At 36.0% G+C, this 16,913-nt stretch overlaps 1 protein-coding gene across 16 annotated transcripts in view; it reads right to left on the bottom strand.

The window, feature by feature from the left end:
* Positions 1-8,834: 8,834 nt before the first annotated feature.
* The window catches only part of LOC121868978 (bromodomain adjacent to zinc finger domain protein 2B-like), a 390,896-nt gene continuing 382,817 nt past the window's right edge, over positions 8,835-16,913 (bottom strand). For 15 of the 16 annotated variants that reach the window (XM_042370010.1, XM_042370019.1, XM_042370013.1 and 12 more), the window contains one exon: positions 8,835-10,881. In XM_042370010.1, coding sequence (XP_042225944.1) covers positions 10,728-10,881 — 154 coding nt within the window. In that variant the 3' untranslated portion in view covers positions 8,835-10,727. The remainder of the gene's footprint in view (positions 10,882-16,913) is intronic. The other variant, XM_042370025.1, reaches the window with a different exon arrangement.

The raw sequence follows: 16,913 nt of genomic DNA, 5'->3' as shown, positions 1-16,913 counted from the left end.
GGAAGAGCGAAAAGAAATCAACCATTCAACACCTGCTAAATTCTCATCTGCAACAAATACTGTACACACACTGTACAAATATGTAATAAAATAGAAAGATAATGTCAATATTAGAAAAAAATAAATAAATGGGGCAACAGGGTAATTGCCAATAAATTAACTTAAATGGCAATTCTAGTTTTTAATTTGTGCTTCAATAGGATTCCTGCTTGTTATATTCATGTGAAAAAAAAAACAGTATTGTGAGGTCAAGGACTATAACTGCAATTCCCTTTCAGTTGCTGACAATTGTGACCTGAAGTCCTTCATATTATCTATCTGCCAACTTTGTTACAACATAGACAAAATAATGTTTCACTAGTAGCCACAACTCACATTTTAAAATCTGCTTAAAAGGTAGGAACACACTTGATGGCCAAATTGTAGGTTTATGTAACTTGATGAATCATACAATGTTAAGAATGGCAAGCTGATGCAAATGCTCCTCTGCTTCCTAAGAACCTGGATCAGAATGAATTACACCAATCAAATTTAAGATAAATGTGACCACATCTGTGTTGAACAAGAAATAAGTCACTTATACCCCAAGTTTGGCTTGGTGTCCTTTACTAAACACAGCACAATTAAATACACACTGAAAGAAGGGGAGGGGATGATAGGCCTAAACTTTTAGTCACCACCCGAGTACCCAAAACTACTTGAGGGTCAGAAATTGGCAGCCAACTTAACTTGATGGCCACCGAACATTCAACAACCAATGAACATAGAAGATGCTGGCACACAGGACAGCTCCCAAAGAGCAACCATTGTTCCAGAGTGGCTGCTCACAATAGCAATTAGTCAGGTAGGGATTTTTACCTCTTGTAGCAACTAATAATTTGGCCAGTACAGTTAATACATATTATACAGAGCTGCTGACACTCAAGACTGGAAGAAAACCAGGCTTGTATCATGAAAATAATATCTTATTCATAAAGTATCTAAAAATATTATTCTAATTACACAGAAGACTATATTTTTTCTTGTATTTCCAGATTCACTGCATAGCCTCTACTCTACATGTAAATAAATATTTGCATTAATCTCTACTTCGGCTACTACACAGCACATATGTACAGAGTTTATCCCTGCCAAATCATACCCATGAGAAAATACGGAAAGGGCCTCTCCCACCAGTGACCGAAGGGCCATTTTAGCACTAACCAAAATGATCCTTAAGATTCACAATACCAAACTGTCAATACAACATTAAGTAATCATCATTTAAGGCTACATATTAAAAAAGTAAAAACAAAATTAATACACGACTTTGGCAATTCACAAAACAGGAAAGACTGGTCAGTTACTACTCTCTCTCACTTGTCTAAACATGCTCTACTGTGTTGTGTACTCAGCGTGCTTCTCAGTCTGATGAACAATCCAACTGCTATGTGGTTCATTTGTGTGTGTGTGTGTAATATATATATATATATATATATATATATATATATATATATATATATATATATATATATATATATATATATATATATATATATATATATATATATATATATATATATATATATATATACTGTATTTACAAAATACTTGAACATTCTATGAATGGATATTCATATTTATAAAATTGCATCATTTAACTGAAAACAAAGAAACTGTTGAAGGGGTTATGATTGGACAGTGATGGAAAGGATTCGGGCTCGAATTCAATGAAACAACTAGTGTTCCAGGCAAGTCATGGAATATTTAGATAACCTGGTTATTACTATCCACCTTCACAAGGTTTCTTGATGAATTCGGCCCAGGAGTTTAAAGTAAGGCAGGTGGTGGTTTTGGGCTCGGTCTTGTCATGCTCATGTATAAGCAACCTCCATTTTCCACATCAGTATCTTCGACTTGTGTGATGAGTTTAGGCATGTAAGTATTGTAAATGCCTTTAAATTGAGGTAAAGTTGCAAAATGCCAACACCAAAATGAGTCATGCATACTTCTCATTCTTTAGTCTGTATGTCATCCAAGGTAGGTAAGGTTAATATATTTTCTAAGGTACTTCTTAACTTAATAAATATTAATTGAAAATATTAAAATTTTCCATTACATTTCTTATGATTTTCCATATGATTAACACAGCTGATTTCATGTTGATGGTCTTAGAAAGAAAAGTTACAAAGACAACTTTTCACTGTAAGCTTGTAAAATATGGGTATATAACAGTGAGGACTCAAACTGAAAACTAAATTCATCAATCTCTATATTCCTGTGTAATTACATTTTTGATTTCTTGTTCCTCTGAGATCTGTTGGAGGGGGGTGGGCCACATGTTGAATATCTCCTTACATATCAGGCACTGACTAACAAGAAATTAGATTGAATTTTGTAAATAAAACAAACAAAATAACATTCCTAAAACATCTAAGAAATAGCTACAGGGTATGTATTAGATTGATACAATGAATATTCAACCAATGGGACCTAAGTTTAGTTGCTGTATACTACACTGTGGTGTACTGGGGAAGCTAAGTCTCGTTCGCTATGGCATAGGCAGAGATGGTCACTGTTAAGGCCTCAAAGTTTAAAACTGTTTACAAACATGATAGCAACTAACACAGTGATAACCTGTTATATTCAACAACTTTGGACTTGTAGCAGACACTTTGCTTGAGGTCACACTTTCTTATATTCCAAGAAGCTATATATCCTATATATCCATCTCTTATACTGAATGTCCTATTTCTTTTCTATGCATAATTAAATTTTCTCTAGGCTGATCAATATATAACTCATTCATAGTGTCATAAACACTAATAAATGTCCAATTCATGGAAAAATATATGGCTGAACTGAAGCACTTTCATGGGAGAAGTTAATAACAGTCACAAGGACTTTTTGTCTTGCTATGTACACTGATGTTGGATCTAAGAACCTTGAACTGTATGGACAGAAAATTAATAGATAACAGACACTAGACTATTTGTGTAGCATTGCAAAATTATAATTATGGAACCTGAGATTTTGGAAAAGCATCAGAAAGGCAGACTGACTGCCACTTTTATGTTGAGGTAAGTAGAAGAGAGAAACAAAAGAAATTGAGAATTTTGGAATGGGTGACACAAATAAACATAATGTATACAGGCAGTCCCTACTTAACATAGCTTCAAAGAACGTCATTTCGTTTTTATGTTGTCGACATAAAAAGTTGTAAACCTGACTGTTGTAAACCTGACTATTGTAAACCTGAGACAGTGTGAGAGCTTTTATTATTACCCAATAAAAAAATATTGAAAATTCATTGGTGCACAGTGGTGTCTATGTGGGAAGTTTTGTGTTTACACAGTACTGTATAGATAAGGATTTACGTAAAACCTACTGAAATTTCAAGCGTAATACAGTATAAAAAATATCAAAGCATGAAAATGTGTTTACAGTTCTCCTGTATATAGACACAAGACCACCACTGAAACTATTTGGCAACATTGCAATAACAATTTAGATAGTGATAACTCAACTGTTACTGTATATATTTGATATTAATGTTGTTGTGCTTCCATCTGTTTTTACCATACTTGACATTCTATAAATTTTGCAAACTGCCTGAAATTGCCTTTATATATACAGTACAGAAGAATCTCAATAATTTGCAAAATACAAATTTGCGAGAACCTCTATTTCTACCTTTTCTTTTAAATTTGCAGTCAAATATTAATAATTTGTGGCGAGTGCTGACTGCCACAGTGTTTGTTTACGTAAGAAACCATTAAAGTTGTGGAAATACATTATCATTTCATTGCTCTAATTAGCCTTGAAAATAAATAAAATAAAATATAAATATTACTTCAATGCTCCAATGCGACTTAGAAATAAAAAAATATATAACATAAAACAATAAAAAAAAAGAAAAGAAAAGTAGTAAGTGAATAGTTTGTGGGAGGCAAGGTGGTTGGGTGGTGGACTGAGCAGCCCATCCCTCTCCCTCCTCTGTTCCCAAGCTGAGCACACCCCTCTGACATCGTTATACAATTTCACCATAATTCCCATATAATTTAGGTTCATTTGGTACTGGGTTAATAAATCATTATCTAAAAAAGAAAAAAAATCAATCCCAGATGAGTTACTGTGAGGTTATTAAACTCCTGGTTCTTTGTTGGTGTACAGTATAGTCTCGATTTACGCGGCACCTTGCCAGACCGACAATTTTTATTTACACGGTTCATATCATCATTTACGCAGGAAGCGGCGCGGGCAGGGTGCTCACAAGTCGCCCAGTCATCAAAACATTACCGAGTTCTTCACCCGTCACCGCCAGCCCAAGTCAGTGATAGTGAGGATATGGACTTTGAGGGGTTTGACAAAGAGGCCCTGCAAGCCTCTGTGGTGGATAGTGATACAATTGATACAAGTGATACAGGTGGGGGCCAATAATCTGCCCTTTGCCTCGGAACCAACCCCCCATCCCCGTGTGCCCAGCTAACTTTTCTACTAACGTAAGTGTTAAAAAACCCTAATATTATTGATATTTCTCTTAAATATTAATTGTGTGTGCATACCATCATAAAATTAAGATGTTATTTTTACTACAACGTACTATTGTGTCGGAAAAAGTGGTTTGGGGGTCGGCCCAGTCTCTATTTCAATTAATCCCATATGTTCTGTTTTTTCGTTTAAGCGATTCTTGTTACGCGGACCTCCACGGGTTCAATTGACCTCGTAAATGAAGACTATACTTTATTGGCATAACCCACATGAAATTATAAGAAGGAAAGGAACTGCTTATAGAACTACTTTTTGTACCATATCTATGTGTTACTGTACTTTTTGATGTATTGTGTGTGATGTTTAGTGTTTGTTAAAGCAGTTTATGAATATTTCTTGGTCTCTGAAACCAAACTAATTATTTACATTTCAATCAATTAAACAATGCAGTAGTCCCTCACCAAATGCAGGGGTTAGGTTCCTGAAAAACCCCAGGGTAGGCAAATCCATGATTGGCAAGACTAAAGCCTTATGGGAAATAAAGGGTTAGGTTCTATGGTCACGGGGTAACACTCACCTAACTAATTTGCCCATTCTTTCACAAAACAATACAGGTAAACCTCGATATACCAAATACCATTCAGTGATGTTTTGCTTTAACAGTGGTCATAAATTAAGACCATCTCGCTATATACGATAAAAAAAATCACTAACGATATCGGTACCGATATCCAGTGGTTTGAATTTTTTTTATCTCTAGTGCAAACTATTGGTTGTATACACTCAAATTAATAACTGTCTTGCAAGGATTCCAGCAATGAAAGTTATATTTTTCACATCAAGTCAGTGACATTTTATATGGAAACGATATTTAACCCTATGCACCATGCACTCTACCTTCACTTCTCAGCCCTACCCAAGCGCCGTCACACGGCCAACCCGCGCAGTTCATCCCTGAGCTTGGTTCTTTGTCGTGTGTAAACCCGACATCGCATTGCTCCACAATGATCGGTCAGCATTGTACATTGTACTTAACATCCGTGTTTTTTTTTTTTTTTCTTATAAGGTGAGAGGACAGCACTAACATTTTGTTTGAACCGTGTTGTAGGGACTGTGAAGTGATATTTTCTGTGTTTTTGCGACTTGTTTTGAAAATGTGTGCAGTATTGGCCGTTATCATTGTTTTGTTATCATAGTTCGCACTGTTTTTGTGACAAGTGCTTATGTGACTGTGAAGCGAGCAGTGTAACTTTGAAAATGTCTGGGAAGGCCAAGGCATCCCTTTAGCATCGAAAGGGACATGTGATGATGACCAGGCTTATTCTTCAGGATGTGATGAGTGTTGTTTAATTGTTTTGTACTGATAGTAGTATTGTAGATATTTTTTTTATCGGTGATACATGTGTTTGGGCACTGGCTGGAAACGTATCCCATTGAACCCACGTTATAATGGTCCTTATCTATGACAATTCACTTCGTGATGGGTTTTTCAGGAACCTAACCCCGTCGTTTATCGAGGTTTACCTGTACCTGTATTGTATATTTAATTAATGAGTCAAATACGTATAAAATACCTTAATATAAATTAAATAATAATATAAATTTTACAGTACATCTTTCTTTGGAGATGGCATGTTGCTATAAAATAAAATAAATTAATAACATGGGTGTATATGTGTGTGAAGTGAAGCACATGTGTGTGTGTGTATGGACTTGGCAGGTAGCCGAGTTAGACTGTCCCTGTAGCTACTTCCCCCTTGCTCTCCCCTTATCAGGCCAAGCTATGTTATTGTATTTTCGGGTAGATATACGTAATTTTATTATTAATATTTTTTTTTTAAATGCACACAATTGTTCATACAGAATAAGTAAAAAAAAAAAAGAGAGAAAAGAAATGATCACCAAAATATCAAATACATACATAGAATACACATTTCTTACATCCACGGGAGTTACTGTAGGATTGTGGGCGGCGAAGAGGGAACGGAAGTGGGTGTGGTAATGGGATCTTAGCCTCTCCCTACCAGGCCCAGCGGTGAACTGTGTTAGAGTTATTTTTCAACTCGTAGTTTAGGATAGATATACATAATTGTGTTAAACTTGTTTTTTACTGTTACGTGCACATTTGACCACGGGGGGATAAAGACGCCACACTAATCCGCAGATACTCAAAATTCAATGCCGTAATTGGTGAAATTATATGCAAAGTAAAAACTGTAGATACCTAGAATCTGTAGATTTTATGATGTCTTCTAATACCCAACCTGCGAGTTATTGAGACTCCACTGTATTATGGTTGAGTTTAGCGAAAGATTAAATGTTCCCTTTAAAGATATAAAAGATTTTGCCATATGCCAAAATATATGAGGAAAAAATCAAACTGCACACAAATCGACAAGAACCTTCTTGATAATTAACGGTTTACTGAAAAAATACACAAGCATATATATATACCCCCTGTATATACTGATAACCACATAGGGTACAAGAAAACACTAAGTTCCCAAGCGCTTTCGTGTAATTCACATCTTCAGGGGTGAGTACAGACTGCACTCGCCCCTGAAGATGTGAATTACACGAAATCGCTTGGGAACTTCGTGTTTTCTTGTTTCTTATGTGGTTATCAGCATATACATGGATCACGTGCACCTAACAGTGATTTACTTGCACACACACAAATATATATATATATATATATATATATATATATATATATATATATATATATATATATATATATATATATATATATATATATATATATATATATATATATATATATATATATATATATATAAATCATTGGAGCTGCACATGATCCATGTAAATGCTGATAACCACATAGGAAAAAGAAAACACAATAAGAAACGAGACAAATGAATATAAGTTCAGAAATAACGATTTATTATTAACGATCACATACTTATGTTTCCACATAATATCCATCTACAGCTATGCACTTGTCCCATCTTTCTACGATTTTTCTTATTCCTATGACGAAAATTTTTTTCAGTTGACCCCGTAACCGAGTTCGGATTTCTTCTTCACCTCTACATTATTCGAAAAATGCTTTCCACATAAGGTTGTGTATGTTGTGTACTGTACCAACACTGGCTTTCAAATCTGTCACAATTTGTTTAGTTGTAATGTGCCGGTTCCCCAAATTTTCCGCTCAATGTTCTGGTACAGTGTGGGTGTTGAAACTATGACAGGTCATCCGGCACGATCTTCGTCCACAATTCAACTGTTCAACCCATTAGTAGATATTCATTCGACTGATGCAATTGCTTCCATATTGAAGTGACATTCTGTAATGTCACATGGTTTTAGCCCTTCCGAATTTAAAAAACAAATAACAGATCGTTGTTCTTCTAAAGTACAAAATACAAGTGGAGCGCTCATCGTTAATGCAACACTTACTCAAGAGTAATTGAATAAACTGAATAAACAAACAGATGAAGATGTATCTTATGTACAGTATATACGAGAGAAAGAGTAGATTGTGATGGTGACTAACTACAATAGGGTGGATGGTGGTCAGTTGATGAACACCTGTGAGATGGGGAATATGCACACACCTCCTCATTGTATTTTAAGGTTTACTTCGAATGTACAGTATGTGTATTTTTTTTAAATCAAATTTTAAATGTTTCTGGACAAAAAATTAGCCCACGTCAAGCACCCTAAAAAATTCCAACCCAGAATGCATCAACTAATTTTTTCTAATTTGAAAATTAATTTTGCTCATCGAAGGGTTTACAGAAATGAAAACCTCGCTTGTATTTACTTGATTATATGAAGGCTTTGTTTCATTTCTGAAAGAACAAGTATTATTTAAGTGAAAAAAAAATGACCATGTAAACCCTAAGTATAACATTAGGTATACGGGATTTTCGGTTTCTATCAGCAACGTTTTAGTTCATGTCTCGCTTTCGTGAACGTAACCTTGACGTTATGCAAGAACTGCCTATACTGCATAAAAAAATTATACAAACAAAAATTGTTTTAGACTGGCTAAGTTGGCTGGATGTAGAGTTATTTCAATGATGAATTGGGATATTAGAGGGCTATGTAATACAAAGAAAGATGTGAATGTTAAGTAAAAGAGTAAACTATGTTATGTGCTATAGTGAAGGCTGAATGTAGAGAAGACGACAAAATTGTGTAACTCTGTATAGAAATGTGAGTACATGTGTTAAAGGTACACTCATGAAGGAATCTCTGGACAAGTGCCGAGATTAGAATGTTATAAGTTGTTTGTGCACGAACCATTCTTCAAGGTACTGGAGAAAACTATAGCTACACAAATTATCGGAGTCTAGCTATAACATACATAACTATGTTAATAATAACAAAAGTACCTGGATTGTTCACACCAACTTTTAAAATTTTCAAGTATAATTTATCATACATGGCTCATAGACTCAAGAAAATGTACACACAATACTGTTCTGTAGTATGATTAACTTCTTTTTCAGTTGTACTTCATTTGTACATCATCCACAAAATCAGCTGTTTTATCATATATATATATATATATATATATATATATATATATATATATATATATATATATATATATATATATATAATCTCAAATGCAATTATTAAAATGATTTTTGATATGATTATAAATAATAAGAAAATGGACAAATAAGGGCTACACTGGATACCCTATTGTTACCAAAAGCTTTATGCAAGAGAGATCTGACCATGAGTGCAGAGTGCATTTAGTTACACTACTTGACATAATTCTCTCCACGGTGTTTCACTTGCAGCATGATATACACTGTAATAGCAAGAAAAACTAAAAAATATATTAGTTATACTGTACATACTCAACACTGCTTACACTGTTTTCCAATACAAAATTCATATACAATTATTAGCAAATCTATCTTTAAAGTTGAGAGGTATTTTGCAGCAGTCAAGTAGTCATCAACTAAAAAAAAAATCCACATTTAAAGCACACTTCATAAATTGTTTGTGTATTTCTTACATGATTAACTCTCTGTTAATAAACATTTCTCCATTATATTCACATAAAATTGTGCACCTCAAGACATGTGTTACCTTCCACTGCACAGCAATCAACAAAGGCCACTTATCAACCACCATATATTGACCTTCAAACTTGTTACTACATTCTAGTGCTTTTTCTCCTTTTTATCAAACATGGTTTAGAAATTGATAGGAAGGTCATCAGATTCAGTGTTATGGGAAGGGTTTCGGTATTTTGTAGTTATTCACTCACTAGCTAACTCTTTCACGCTCACCATTTATATACATTGAACAAATTCTCTGTACATGTACTGCTATTACCATTTACATCTTACATACTCAATGGAAGGTTTATGTAAAATGCTACATCACTTATGCAGTTCTTTAATGCCATATATAAAAAATTCTACCTGACCTTACTATTAAAAACTGTACTTGAACATCTGGCAGAAGCATGTATAGCTGCTCTACACAGGAAAAAAAAAAAAAAAAGTGCTCCATGATAATTGGTAAAAAAGGTCCATATATCTACACTGTCATAAACACTTCAGACGAGTAACTAATCCACTCTTTTTATTTGTTCATGCATTCACACTCAAACACTTGAGTCTTTGGAATAGGAAAGAGAGAGCCCAGTATAAGACTCCTACAGGACCCTACAGAAACACACATAAGTGATGAGCCTTCTGCAGCTCTATCTGTAGTCTCTGAGTAGTCAAGTTGTCCTTCACCACCACTATTATGGCTTCTGTAGTTCCTATGATATCACTTTTGTTTCAAGCTGCACATATTACAGCTAGTTTCGAAGTTGCACTTACACAGTGTCTGTGTAGTAAGTCTCTTGCCAATTAACAAATTGTACTACACAGGATAATTGTAACATTTTCTTTACTTTGGTTTATACATACGATGAATCCATCTCCTTTATATATATATATATATATATATATATATATATATATATATATATATATATATATATATATATATATATATATATATATATATATATATATATATATATATATATATATATATATATATAAAACCACTTTAAACATGCCATAAAACTTAGCATATATGGACATACTGTACATCTATTTTCTAAATTTTGTATCTTACAGTCCACTATTGAATCCAATTTCACAATAGAAAATATAAAAAAGTAATTTTTTGCTTTTATAACACTTGTGGTTATTCAGTGATCATCAAATGCTAAATTTTTCCTCAAGATTTCTTCCTTCCTGGCGTCTACCTTATGTAGGTGGGAAGTTTTCATTCCACTTAGTTTCAAAGAAGGATCGGAGGTTATGGCCGGCCTTGCCAACAGGAGAATCATCTTCATTAAATGTCTCACAGTTATTGAACATTAGACGCAGATCATCACAGTATTCTTCCCGGGTCTTATACCTGTTAACAAGATCAGAAAATAGACAAATCAATTATAACAAAATTTCATTACTATTATTATCACAAACTGATGTATATAATATTCAGTCATTCAAACACCGACTTCTCCCTAAAAACATTTAAACTCAATATTCTATTAATATACATTAGCAATAATGAACACACAATAAATTAAATATCTTACTGTCTGTTCTTTAGTCTAAATGCCTTCATAAAAGTTTAAAGATGGGGTTAAAATTTTTTTTTTTTTTTTTTTTAGGGAAGAATCTTGCATAAACAAATAAAAAATTTTGAAGGTTAGAACTTACTTGTAAATTACAGAAAATAACTAAATATTTAAACAAAGTTAATCATGTCCTGAGAAAGAGAATAAAATTATTAACTACAGTACAGTGAGTTCTGCTATAACGCGTGTTTTGATAACGCGAATTTGCTCTAACGCGATTTATGAATTAGGAACGATATTTGTATAACGCGAACGCTTGTTTGCTATAACGCGATTTTTGCTTACAATTTCTCCAATTTTGTGGTATTAACTGTGAATATGGTAAAGAAGAATATCTACAAGAAGCGTTCTGGTGATAGAATTCCCGGTGATGATCGTAAAAGAAAGGATATAACACTTGAAGAGAAGCTCGATGTTATCAACCTCAAAATCACCCTTCTCCCCCATCAAGTTACATTCATATTTTTTCAAGGTAAAGTGTAACATTTACTGTATGATTTCATTATTAGATATGAATGTAACATTTATTTAGACTGTGCTATCCTTTGTGTTAGGCTAACTACTAAATTTTTTCGATTTCGAGTAATCTGCACTTAACCCTATTTTCTCCATAAGCCCTGTTATTTCTATTACGCGATTTTCTATAACACGATATTTTACAAGAACACAATTATCGCGTTATAGCAGAACTACCTGTATATGTATGGTTGGATGGATGGAAAGAAGGTGGAAATATTAAAGTTGTTGCCATATATTTTAGTGTGACAGTTTAAGAGTGAAGGGTTAACTGAATGGCTCTGCTTATGTGGATACAGTGTATTAGGATTTACAAACTGAGAAAAACATGAACTGTTTCAATAAAAAACCGGTCTCCCTTTTGTGTTTAAATGACCCAGGATATAATGGGGATCTACACTTCCCACTCATTTTCTTGCAACTTGTGCTGGTTTCTCATGCATCACAGTGATTTCATTTTATCATAACAGTGTTATGAGAGTTTTGAATCATGTCTCATGTTGCTGGTGAGGGTGGAGGGGTGGGAAAATGTAAAAAGTGCTAGGAGATTGCACCACATGGTGATAGTGTGGTGCCTCCTGATGCCTCTTCCAAGCAAAATATTAGTATTTTCACAACTTTTCATCTATTACTATTTTTTCCTTAAGATGTACACTTTATAATGGAATAAGGTTCATATTGCAATCACATGAAATAATGAAGGTATAAAGTGATGTATAAACATTTTCATTAAGCATAAACAAAAATTTAGCATTCTACTCGTACTTACGTACAGAAATAATTATTTTTGTTCAATCCAGAATGCGACGCCTAGCTTATACCTAGGTATGTTAAGGCCTAGCAATAACTTGCCAGGCCAACATACAGGCAATTAAAACATCTAATAATTACTTAATAAGTAATATTAGGAGGACACGTCACTACCTGGCATTTAAGGGTAATTCTCAAAACCCCCCTCCTTCACCCCCCCATCATACGTACTGCCACCGTCATCTTCTTGCCTGGCGAGTCAGCTGTTAATACACACAAAGAAGGCTCCGCGAATTTGTGTTGTAATTGCTGAAATACTAAGTTCCACGAGGATTTTACATACGGTATTTATACTTCTTAGCACAGTGAGGAAATAGAGTGACTTTTATTTTGTTTATGTCTCTCAATTATTGTGTTTGGGACAATTTTTTATACGATCTCTGGTCAGCATCATGGCGACCACAGCGCATCTTCTTTATGAAGTCGCTAGATCGTTTATACCCTACTTTCAAGTCACTCAGTGAATGTCGTTGTGCCCTCCTGGGCACAACGACATATATATATATATATATATATATATATATATATACAGTAATACCCCGCTTTATGCGTTTCTACATTTAAGCGGTACCCAACAAAAACCGGAATGTTCACTTTACGTGGTGCATCTACTCATATACGCGGAGAGCGGTTGGCGGTCATCTCGCGCCGCGCCATTTTTGGATTCAAACCTCCCGCCATGTTGGGTACTAAGCGGCGCGCGTAGGTTGCGCACTGTATGTCTTTGTTGCGTTATCGGTGATGTCATATGACGTATCGGACTGTGATTGGGCCACGCATCTTTACCTCCCTCCCTGCTAGCTGTGATTGGTTTAATGTACTATGACGTGCCCCGCCGCAGGAGCGATAAAGCCCCTTGACCTACCCGGGTCAGTTACACCCCTCCCGGCTACACCGTGTATATCGGTATCTATTGTTCCATAAGAATGGCTGCCACCGGACCACCACCACCATAGAAAAACCTTGCATTACCTGGACCCAGCCGCCCTAAGCCAAAGAAGATACGACGTACAATAAGCTACGAGGTGAAGTACAAGATCATCCGAGAGTTGGAGAAAGGAACAAGACAGGTTGATTTGGCGCGCCAGCATGGTGTGAACGAATCTACAATCCGGACGATAAAGAAGGATGCAGCCAAGATAAAAGAACACATGAACATCACAAAGTCTGCAGGTGCTTCAATGATCAAGTATTGCCACAACAAGGTGCTTCTCAAGACAGAGAAGTTACTTGTAAGCTACTTGATTCGTCAGGCAAGACGGAACATGGCGGTCGACACGCGCTCAGTTCAGGAGTACGCACGTGAGCTGTACACAGCAGAGTCATGTAAGATGGGAATTGCAGAGCCCAAACCCTTCAATGCTTCCTCTGCATGGTTGCACAGGTTTAAGGAGAGGAACAAGATCACCAACATCAACATTGGTGGTGAAGAAGCGAGTGCTGACCGTGTTGTGGCGAGGGATTTTCCTCCGTTCTTACGTGAGATTATGGAGGAAGGACAGTACACAGACGACCAGGTGTTCAACATGGACGAATCCGGTCTGTTTTGGAAAAAAGCCACCTTCCAAGACCTTCGTTGTCAAATCTGCCAGCAAGTGTCGAGGCCGGAAGTTGCAGAAGGAGCGCATCACCGTCCTCTTTACCACCAATGCCTCCGGCTCCTGTAAACTCAAGTTATCGGTGATTCACACAGCCCGCAAGCCACACGCCTACAAGAACATGGACATGACCAAGCTAAATGTCCACTGGCTGACCGCACGTAAGGCGTGGATGTTCTCTACTCTGTCCCTCTCTTGGTTTGATGACTGTTTCGTTCCTGACGTAAAGAAATTCTGTGAGCAACAAGATTTTGTTGCTGCTTGACAACGCACCAGGACACTCGCCCCTACTGTTGGATCGTCACCCCAACGTAAAAGTGGTCTTCCTTCCTCCCAACATTACGTCATCAATCCAGCCCATGGACCAAGAATTAATCTGCAAAGTGAAAGCTGCATTCTCTGCAAAGAAGTTTAAGCTCCTGAACGACTATACCAACACCAAGGATGAGTTGCGTAACCTGGGTGACACCGATAGCAAGAGCGATGAGGACGAGGAACAACAGTTGGCAGAGCAAGAAGTTCTTGTGAAACACTTTTGGAGGAAATTTAACGTCAAGAAAGCTGTGGACTTCTTAGTGAAGGTATGGGATCAGCTGTCTGTAGCAACGGTTCGTCACGCCGAGACATGTATTGCAAGGTATCCCAGGTGGGAGGCAGAGTCAACCTGTGACTGGTGACGTTCAGACCATTGCAGTAGCAGTGGACCTTGCCAGAGAAGCTGCGCAGTGTTACAGCTGCAGGCTACTCCGAGACCACCAACGACGACATTATGGAGGTGATATGGGATCCTGATGTGACTGCCGACGAGATGTTAGAAGACGATCACGTCAGTGAAGAGACAGGTGGTGCGTCATCCCGAGAAGAACACAAGTTATCGCATGGTAATGTAAGGGGTGCCATCGAGTGTGTAGAGAAACTGAAGCTCCTCCTTTCCGACGACCCTGAAAAATAACCGGTATGAAGTCTTCACTACCCAGCTATTGCAGACTATGGAGCCCTGCATCAAGGTGTATCACGACAACATCAACACTAGCCGTCAACAAAGCATTACCGAGTTCTTCGCCCGCAACCCACCACAGCCAGCCCAAGCCAGTGATAGTGACAGAGACAGTGATGGTGACTTTGAGGGAATTGTCAGGGAGGCCCTGACAAGTGTGGATGACAGTGATGGTGACTCACCTGAGGGCCAGTAGCCTGCCCTCTGCCTCGGAACCAGCCTCCATTCCCGTAAGCCGACCCATCTCTTCTAGTAATGTAAGTGTTAAACCTAACCTTGATTTTTCCTAACATAACCTAACCTTATGTAAGTGTTAAACCTTGATTTTTCCTAACATAACCTAACCTTAGGTTAGTGTTAAACCTTGATTTATTAAAACATAACCTAACCTTACGTAAGAGTTAAACCTTGATTTTTTCTAACCTAACCTCCCATAACGTAAGTGTTAAACCTTGATTTTTCTTTTACCTGGTACAGTATATTATTCTCTTATTGATATTTCTCTTCTATATTATGTGTGTGTGCATACCATCATAAAGTTAAGATGTTATTTTTACTAAAACGTACGTATTGTGTCGGGAAAAAGTGGAGTTTAGGGGTCGGCCCAGTCTCTATTTCAATTAATCCCATATGTTCTGTTGTTCAGTTCACGCATTTCCCGCTTTACGCGGGTCTCCGTGTGTTCAATTGACCGCGTAAAGCGGGGTTACAATATATATATATATATATACCGTATATCCCATGACCTATAAAGGCGGCGGGGTGCATAAGACGCCCCCCCAAATTCCATTTTAAAAAGTAGCTTTTGAGCTCTATTTATATATAAGACCAATGCCCCAAATGGCGACACTTACCCACTGACTCAGTGATCCTTTACCAACCATCTTGATTTTTTAAAATAAGGCCAATTCACTTCAAATAATGTCATCAAATTATACTCGCTGGTGTAGTGTAAACACTAGTGACGTCACTGAAAGCGTAATTGGGAGTGTTCCCTCGTCTGGGTGAGGTGTGACTATTTATACAACATGTAGTTAACAACTTAACCACCGTATTCTAATTGTGATGTTCATTAAGTTTGAGTGAAAAGGTTACCAGTATACTTACTACATACATTTGTACACAAATATATATATATATATATATATATATATATATATATATATATATATATATATATATATATATATATATATATATATATATATATATATATATATATATATATATATATATAGTGAATATACTATGTACAAAAAATGAATGTTCAATGAATTATTTATGGTGCATTAGGGTACTCGCCACTTCAGATGGGCTATAAATAGCCTTGTTATCTCCCCTCCATCTCACCCTGAGCCAGACGGAAGCGTCTTGGTAAATAACATGTTTGCTTATTTTCCATTTACTTTAAATAGATTTACCGAATTATTTGTTTTATTTATTTATTTATAATATACTGTAATATATTAAACACACTGTAATTATTTTCTTTAATTTATAAACTGTTTTGCGACAAAGGAATGTTCTCCAGTAGTGTTTCATTAGGATTTGAGTGAAAAAATATTACGTACTTACACAATTGTTCCTCTTACTTTGACAACACAACATACATACAGTATATTATTTCTCAGTTTTGATCTTTTTTTTTAATTTTTGTATTTATTTATAGTTAGTTACTTAAAATAAGGCCAATTCACTTCAAGTAATGGCATCAAATATTACCAGCTGGTGTAGTGTAAACACTAGTGACGTCACTTGAGCGTCTGTAATTAACCGTCGATAGTTTCAAGAATTAATGCACTTTTCCTTTCTTGTCTCCTCACTGGCAAATGGGGGGGGCGTGGGGAGGGGTGTGTGATGATAGCTGTGTTTATTACAGGGGTAT

Source organism: Homarus americanus, unplaced genomic scaffold (genome assembly GCF_018991925.1).
Source record: "Homarus americanus isolate GMGI-L3 unplaced genomic scaffold, GMGI_Hamer_2.0 scaffold24694, whole genome shotgun sequence".
Classification (NCBI taxonomy): Eukaryota; Metazoa; Arthropoda; class Malacostraca; order Decapoda; family Nephropidae; genus Homarus; species Homarus americanus.
This window is presented reverse-complemented; position numbering and strand designations above follow the sequence as displayed.